Genomic DNA, 8,837 nt, shown 5'->3' with positions numbered 1-8,837 from the left:
TCTATGGAAAGATCATGACACGATATAATTTTCTTGCTGAATTGACTGAATAGAATTTTAATTTGTATTTTAATTGCAAGTGTATTCAATGCACACACAACAGACACGGCCGTGAAAACAAAGTATCACTGAACATTTATTGTACACTTATCGAAACAGATAAACAAAATATTTACTTCAAAATATTAACAAAACAGTTATCCAAAGGTGGCGCTAACATAAAGTTACAAATGGCGACGTCTTTGAAGGTTGACTGGTACAACATTGTGGGTCACATTTTACAATTATCAGAGTTCTCGTGAAGTCTGTTAGTCGCTCAGATTATCATCCTACAAATCCTTTACAAAATGAATTTGATATTTGATTATCAGAAATAATTTTTTTTTTGTTATTTTGTTTGGTTAATAGTTCGTTGGTAAACCGCCAATGCTGACTACGTAAAGAAAAAAAAACGTTTTCTTTACGTAATGAACAAAAGGAGACAAGAAAGTCTCCATTGTCTAATCATAAGTAAATATGCATAATTATATATATATATATATATATATATATATATATATATATATATATATATATATATATATATATATATATATATATATATATATATATATATATATATTCATTACACACTAACAGGTTAATGAAATTCAAAACAAGTTGCTTGCACAGATAGATCCGTGATGGAAGACTCGAAAATAATACATTTTTGGTAATAATTTAAGCAGTCATTACGAAACAACAATATCTTAATGTTAAATTAACACATTCTTTAAAGCATTTAGATAACAATTAATAGCTACACAAAAGAAATTCATTCGCGACAAAAAAAAGCAGAGCTTCACCGAACTCTTTCAATAGAGCAGCACTTTACTGATCTATTGGAAGTCTTCTATTTTATACCCGTCCAACAAACTTTACACTTGTCTATACGAAGCAAGTGTGCGCATACACATACTGAAAATGTGATGTTTATTCGCTCCCACAAACATACAGGACTATCGTTTGGAACACTGCTATAAGCGTGCAATATTTTTCACTCATTGTGTTTTCAGATCGACTTCGGTGTTAGAAATTCATGTTAATAAGAATGCCAACTATTACAGCTGCATATTTGTACTATCGTAACTATTATTTAACACAGGTTCACTTCTCTATAGTTTACTAAACTAGTAACAACTAATATATTAATATACATAATGCTGATATCAAATAATTGCTTCATAATGTAGTTGTTTTTAAAAGAAACAATCGATAATTATCCATTTTTTTAAAACAGATTTTTATCACCTTTTTCTTTTTAATGATCTATTTAGATATAATTCTGAAGAAGCCATGTAAATATTTTTATTTGAAAAAAAAAAAACTTTTTGTAGAATATCAAAATGGTTCTCAAAGCTTTAGGACTAGTAGACTTTGTTGGTGTAATAGTCCTGCAATAAATATACAGTTACTAATTTTTTATTTTATATAAATCATGTATAATTCAAATAATATCTGTAAATATTAATACAAACATTAATTATTAAGGTGATAATGGCTTCGTATTAATTGAATTTATATAGCACTGGCGGTAGTAAAACTATCCTTAAAAAAGCGCACAGAATTAAATAAAGAATAGGTATTTAGGAAGAAAAGATCTAGTGAAGAAATCTATAAATTTTCTGGTTATAAAAGCACAAATCCGAAGAATAGGTTGAGGCATGGCAAGACAGTGGTAACTTCTTGCCGAACCTGTCATAGGATTCAATGCTACTAATCAAGTGTTCCGCAGAGTTAGTGAGCATCTACATACAAACACACACACACACACACATTAATATTGTAATTCTACCAAGACAACGGTGTATTTATGTGTGCATTTCTACGACCAAGAAGCGTGGCGCTACAGTTACGACTTGATTCCTTAAAAGGACCCGCTTATCATTCATTTATTCTACACGAGTACCAGTTGAGTGGAAAGTATATTTGCCAAAGGAGTTCCCTACCTTAGGGGGTGGGTGTGTGGACAAAAACACACCTAGGAAAGCTCTATTAAAGCTGCATTCAAATAGGGAGAGAGGCCGGCAAGTGTATTCAGGCTTATTCTAGACTAAGGACAATGTAAGAATTTGTACTTATCGGAAGATAGCAGACGTGCCGTCTAGTCACTGGGTATGCATACACAGTCTACCTACGTTTAACGGCTTGTAGGGTGGTGTTGTAACAACATCGCTTGGCTAGTTTCATCCTCTGCTAGTAGCAGGATACGTAAGAATGCCTTCGTATGGGAAGTTGATTGAAGAAGACAGGATACATCACGTTCGTGTGCATTCTTCCACACCAACTAGAAACTGAGAGTTCATGTACAGTTTATGGGAACGTTTTGGGGGAAGAATACAAACTGTTTTTTCCCTTTATGCATTAAATAATGGGCTGTCACTGATTTTCTACAATATAAATCAATTTAATTATTTTTTTTTCTCTCCTCGCCAATGCAAAATCGTTCCTTCACTTTCTATCTGGAGTCTCATTCCATCATCAATAAACACGCAATGGAATAGTCCACCGGTCCATCTGTTGAGTATTCGCACTTAATTCCGTTCTCATTTAGCAAACACAAAGTTCATGCACTGAAGAAACTTACACGTACAGATACACAGAAATGTTTATATTCATTCTCACTGAGGTCTTCGAGAAGTTTGAAAAAGAAAGCATGTTTCCTACAGACAACAGCTAACTCCATCTAGTAGCGGACCGAGTTACTATCCGCTGGCGAAATGAATCATACATTGACATACAAGTCTAGGAAGCGGTAAAAAAAAAGGAAAGAAAAAAAAACACATCTTCACCATGTACCAAACTGTCAACACTTGTGCACACATTTACACTTTCTAATCACATCCAGTTGTGTAGTGTACTTGGAACCATCTGGACAGATCATTCGAACGCTTCTTCTTTTGATTCGTTGAGGGCGGCAACATTGATCTCCACAGGAACCAATGCAGTTGGCCATTTTCACCATCTTGTTGGATCGGCAACCTTCTTCTTCGTAATACTCCCGGTATTGCTCTTTCTGACAGGTTGGCGCTGCTAAGACAAAGAAAGTGAAATGAGATAAAGTGGTCTGAAATAATTTCTTCGAAGTCTTAATAATTATGTGTGAAATACAAATATTCTTCCTTGTATATATTCTGACAATTCAGTTGATTAAAAGTTTCAAAAAAAAGAGAGAAAACGTTCAGTTTTAATAATAGTAACACAGCTTAGGTCATTACCTTCATCACAGTAAGTTCCAGTCCAACCTTTCCGACACTGACATTCATAGCTTTGACGATCCAGCGGTACGCATCGACCTTTTTGGCATAAGTTTTCTTTACAAGGTTTAGGTTCGTCGAAGTCAGCGCACCCTGGTGTTACACGTTGTTGTTTTCTGGCTATCATTATATCCAGCGATTTTCCATTCAGATAAATATTTTTCACACATCCTAAAAGAATGAATAAATCAGAAATTTTGGTAAATAAAATGTATTGAAATTAAGACGTATAAGAGTTTGTATTTTAAGAGAAATATTTTTAAGGCAACCAATTTTGCGCATAAGTTCGAATCATTAGAATATAATAATTTTATATCGACAATCTTAGAAAGACAAAGTCCGCGCGGTTAGCCTAGTGGCTTTGTGCTTCGCAACCATATGACTAGGGAAGAAGTGTCCCAGGTTCGATTCCCGTCGAAGACTTGAGGATCTGCCATAGCCAAGTTAGCCGGTCTTGGGCGCGGGCAGCAGGGTTTTTCCAGCCAGTTTATCTGGCGTTTTTCATCCCGTAAGCAGGCAAACCGGCCCCGTGAACTTACGCTGCTACAGTCAAAAATATATTCCCCCCAGCGGCAAGCTAGGCAACAGGTCGGTTGGCAATGGTACTATAGTTCGCCCACCCTTTGTAGGTCTCTCTTTTGCATTTTGCCAAGAATAGTCGATTGATGCTGAAGAGAAGAAAGAATTGAAGGATGTACGAATTGGTCGCCAACATGCGAAATCACGTGCTTTCTTGTCTGTCGCTGTACTAGTACTAGCTTGATTTTTGTTGTCGCTTTTTTGCATTATATTTTTATTATTAATTTCTATGATGGATCCAGTACAGTCAACAAGTTCTGTTGTTAAATGTTTCAATAGCTCTTGCAAGAGAATATTGAATAATATGCCGATATTCTGCGAAAAAGAATCGTCAGAAGGCAGTCTCCTTGTTCCCCTTTCTCAAGTCATAAAACGAATTTGTAGGGAATCAAAAGATGAAGCTAAGCCAAAATTTAAATCTCCTAAAAAAAAGCGCTAGAGAAAGAAAACCATCGAAACCGTAGCGTTGAATGATTTTGATGTAGACGTTATAAGAACTATTCAGGAATTTTACGTGGGCGAGAAAAGAGTTCCAACTGTTTTTCCGAAATTGATTCCTGTGCTTAAAGAAAAAATTAATTTTCATTAGAAAAGGGAAACTTTAAGGAAAATACTTCATGAAATATGATTTTGTTTTAAAAAGTCCCAGAATCAAAGCAAGCTTATCATGGAGCGAAGTGACATTGTTTTATCTAGAACGCAGTATTTGAGAGCAATAAGACGTTTCAGAGAGGAGAAAAGACCGATTGTGTATCTAGATGAAACTTGGATTGATAGTAATTTAACTTATGGAAAATGTTGGCAGTCTAAAGAAGAATGTGCAGTGCTACAAACAGGAAATGCCTCGCGGCGCATAATAATTTTGTGTGTGTTTGGAGAAATGGGTTTTTTACCGAATTCAAACTTACTATACAAAGCCAATTCAACTACTGGAGATTACCATGGGCAAATGAATTCTACGATCTTCGAAAAGTGGGCAGAAGAAAAACTGATTCTAAACCTACCTAAAAATGCTGTTGTTATATTTGATAACGCTTCATATCACTCTGTTCGATTAAACGAAGTTCCAAATTGGTCTAATAAGAAGCAAGTTCTTATGGATTGGCTCTCTGCAAATAACATTTCTCATTCCCCAGATATGCGAAAAAATGAATTGCTTAATTTGGTCAAAAGAAACTCGCCCATAACTAAACTATTTAAATTCGACACGATGCTCAAAGAGCATGGATTTCTAGTTTTGAGACTACCACCATCATTGTGATATTAATGCTATTGAGTATGTTTGGGCAGAAGGGCAAAGTTTCATTCGCCATCGCAACATAACTGGGGATATTGACATGTCGAAACTTTTTACGCTTTCAGAACAGGCGATTGAAAGTATTACAGTTCAAAACTGGGGAAAATATTGTTCTCATGTCACCTCATTGGAAAATATGTATTGGGACAGAGACGGAATTATCGAAGAATTATGCGAACCTTTGGTGATCAGTTTAAGTGAAAGTGATGGCGATTCGGACAGATTCAGATGACTCTGAAGATTAAAAGGATTTGATAATGGTATTTTTTTCCGACATTTTTTTGCATGGGTTTGTTAAAAGAATCAAAACAAGTCATAAATAATTAATCGGTTTAGGACATTAAAATGTCTCAGTTCTCCCAACTGTAAGTTTAAAATATCTAAGTTCATTTGAAAAAATTTCTGTTTTTCTGTATAATTATTTTTATTTTATAGAAAACTTTCTTAAAAATAAACTTAGTTAAATTTTTGTTTTATGCTATACCTTTTTTAATTTTGTTAATACTCTACGTACATTTTTTTCCAACTGTTTATACAAGCAAAATAGTTACACATTTAAAAAAACAGCAAAAAAAAAAGTTAAATTTTCCGACCTGTAATAATAAACAAACTCATCCCAGAAGACAGATTGATTACCCTATTATCGGAATGGATTCTCCTTTTTCTGACATGTGCAGAAATGTCGAGGGATCTCTAATCGGTGGGCGAACTTAGAACAAGGTCGCATCTAAGTAACACGCGGACCCTGCATAGGAAGCGGGAATAACGCGTAGTGAAAGAAGAATCTTAGAAAGACAAAATGCATGTAAAAACTTACCATCCAAACTGGAGGAGTTACGAAGGTGCCATTGCCTCAACGCACTGCTTGCCACGTCATCTGGTATGCCACCTATAAACAATGGACTCGAGACCTCAAGATATTCTCGACCTCCCTCATTGACAATAGTTCTGAGGGGCCCACTGTCCACTCTCATGGTGAAATTCTTCTTGATGAGCACCAGTTCCACAGTATGGTAATCTCCGTCACTGACTGTCTCATAACTGAACATATTTGACACCGGATAGTTACCAACATCATAGCTGACTCGAATTCGACCTCGAAACAGTTCAACTGCTAAATGTTGAGATTCACCGTTATAAGCAATGACTCCGTAGTCTTGCTTGGTAGCGAAGGTCAACGTAATGTTGACGTGTGGCTTTGTTTGTAACGGATCAAGTTCCATGAAGGACCCATCACGGAAGCTGACACTCGACAGTATTTCGCACCTCTTACCAGAGAATCCCGGAGAGCACTTACATATGTAGTCTTTCGACCCGCTTGGAAGGAAGCATACTCCGTGTTTGCAATCGTGCTGTTGACAAGGACTCGTCTGAGGATATAAGATATCTACCATATTTTCTAGTTCGCAGAAGGTACCAGAAAAGCCATCGTCACACTTGCAACGGTAACTGTTGATCCCATCTACACAGCTTCCTCCGTTCTGACACAAATGTTCGGCGCAGTCGTCAATGTTCATTGTACAATTTTCCCCAGAAAATCCAAGGGAGCAGGAGCAACTAGAAAAAGATGAAACAGAAAACATTACAGTTATCGCTAACTACCAAAGGTATGATAACGATTTAAACTTTATAATTTCATAAAATTCACATTTTTTTTTTATTTATGGCAATTTTTGAATGAACTCTGTAAGAAGGGAAATAATACACTGTAAGCCCTGATTTTTTTTATTTTTTTTATTATTATTTTAAGAAATCTGCAGGTCATTTTACCATTGATTTTTTTTTTCATGGCATTTTCATAAATTTATTAATCATAATAATGGTTACAAACCTACACACATTTCATACACATACATATATATATAGAAAGAATCATAATTTTTAAAAAGTTCAATTTTAGCTTAAAATTTATGGCCCTGGAAAAACGCCAAACTGGATGACAATCGATTTGATAAACCAGATAAGAAGAAAAAGCGGTTTGGCACAGTTGTCGACTAAGGGGAAATTCACTTATCTGTGATCAATACAAGGAAGTTTGTAACGAGACCGCTAAACTAGCTACAGACTGCCTAATACTGAATATAAGAACGTTTCGATAGGAATGCTGAGGAACAAAAATAACGAACTCTAGGTTATTTAACAACACATAGAAAGGAATAAATCTCCTTGGTCTTTAAAAGAGCAGACTAAGCAATATCATAAACAAGCCAGCGAAATGACTAACGAATTTAATATGTCTCATTCGAATTCACACAGAAGACAGATATTGGTTATAAGTGAAGTCTGTAAAATATTGCAAACAGATATGGAACTTACAGATATCTTAATAACTGAAAATGAGTTCGACAAAAAATTCATTTGTTAAAACATAAGGATCCAAGAGTATACGGGAAAATCACATCATAAAGTATAAAGCAAGAAGGAACTGCTGACGCTGTTATCTTTAATGAATAGACTTTCTTTAAATCCGTGTGTGACAGGGGTGTGCTTACTGGAGATATGCAAATACGGGGAAGAATAAACCTGAGAGTTTTATGTCAGTTGTCATGGCGCCTGTTGTTAAGACATCGTCAAGTCTTGTTTTGAGCTTTACAGCTTTGGTTGGAACACAGAGTTTGAATCCTTCTCTAGAATATAAGGAGCCATTAATAAGGCCTTTTGAACCAAACAGACAAACCGGTCAAAGGGGATTAACTAACATTACCAAAAATCAAGCTACTTGGGTCTGTGAAGAAGCAATGGCCTGTTAAGCCAATTTACTTGGAATTAAAACGCTTAAGAAAAACGCACTGAAGAGGTCAGAGGCTTGATCAAGAGAGAGAGAGAGAGAGAGAAACGGTATCGAATGGTCACATCTGGTAGTTGACCCTAGTAACCTGAGTAATTCCGTAAGTATCAGTGTTAGGTTTGTTATTATTCTTAGTTTTGTGAATAATTATTAAATTTAAGTTAAAAGTCCAATTTTACAGCCGTTAACGAATTTAGCAGAGAAGTTAATCATGAGTAAGCGCGACTGTTTGAGGTAAACTTAAACACGGTGTTTCATTGGTCTAAGAAATGGCAGTTAAGATATCTTAAAATACAAAGTCGAATATGTAAGTAGAAAAAATTTAAGGGGATATGTAGTATTTTTGGTAAAGATAAGTAGAATAAAAAGATGAAAAGGACCTTGGAATAGTATTTGACTCCAACATGAAATTTTAAAATTATCGTAAGACATCGAAACTGTAAATGAAATTTTTTCATTACTTTTTCTAGGAAAGTAATGAAAAATAAAATAAAACTAATTCTCTTATACAAAAGTATAGTTTGACTTTTTTTCAGGGTATTGCAGAAGTTTGGAATCCTTATCGAAAAAGAATATTGATATGTGCGAAGGAAGCAAAGAACAACAGAGCAAACATCAGATTAGCAACATTCTTCAAATGATTAGCAACGTGTGTTGCTAATCATTTGAAGAAATATTTCATTTCTGTTGAGGAATATAAATTGAATTTCATAATTCAATTCATTTATATTAATTAAGATAACTGAAAGTGGGCTTTATTGGTCGGAATTTGATATAACTAGAAACCGACTAGTTTCGCCACTAGTTTTGGCTTCTTCTGGGTTAGATGAATTTAGTATTTAGTGGTCGAAAATAACATTGATCATTTATATTAAAT

At 34.9% G+C, this 8,837-nt stretch overlaps 1 protein-coding gene across 3 annotated transcripts in view; it reads right to left on the bottom strand.

Moving 5' to 3' along the window:
* Nucleotides 1-672: 672 nt before the first annotated feature.
* LOC150110598 (protein slit-like) overlaps nt 673-8,837 on the bottom strand; it is a 225,022-nt gene continuing 216,857 nt past the window's right edge. For 2 of the 3 annotated variants that reach the window (XM_090395071.1, XM_090395085.1), the window contains exons 31-33: nt 5,990-6,729; nt 3,258-3,467; nt 673-3,072 (exon numbers count right to left, since the gene is read on the bottom strand). In XM_090395071.1, coding sequence (XP_090251197.1) covers nt 2,846-3,072; nt 3,258-3,467; nt 5,990-6,729 — 1,177 coding nt within the window. In that variant the 3' untranslated portion in view covers nt 673-2,845. The remainder of the gene's footprint in view (nt 3,073-3,257; nt 3,468-5,989; nt 6,730-8,837) is intronic. The other variant, XM_090395078.1, reaches the window with a different exon arrangement.

The sequence above is a fragment of the Typopeltis vanoorti genome, chromosome 1 (assembly GCF_054136105.1).
Source record: "Typopeltis vanoorti isolate ZY-2024b chromosome 1, IOZ_Tvanoo_1.0, whole genome shotgun sequence".
Lineage (NCBI taxonomy): Eukaryota > Metazoa > Arthropoda > Arachnida > Uropygi > Thelyphonidae > Typopeltis > Typopeltis vanoorti.
This window is presented reverse-complemented; position numbering and strand designations above follow the sequence as displayed.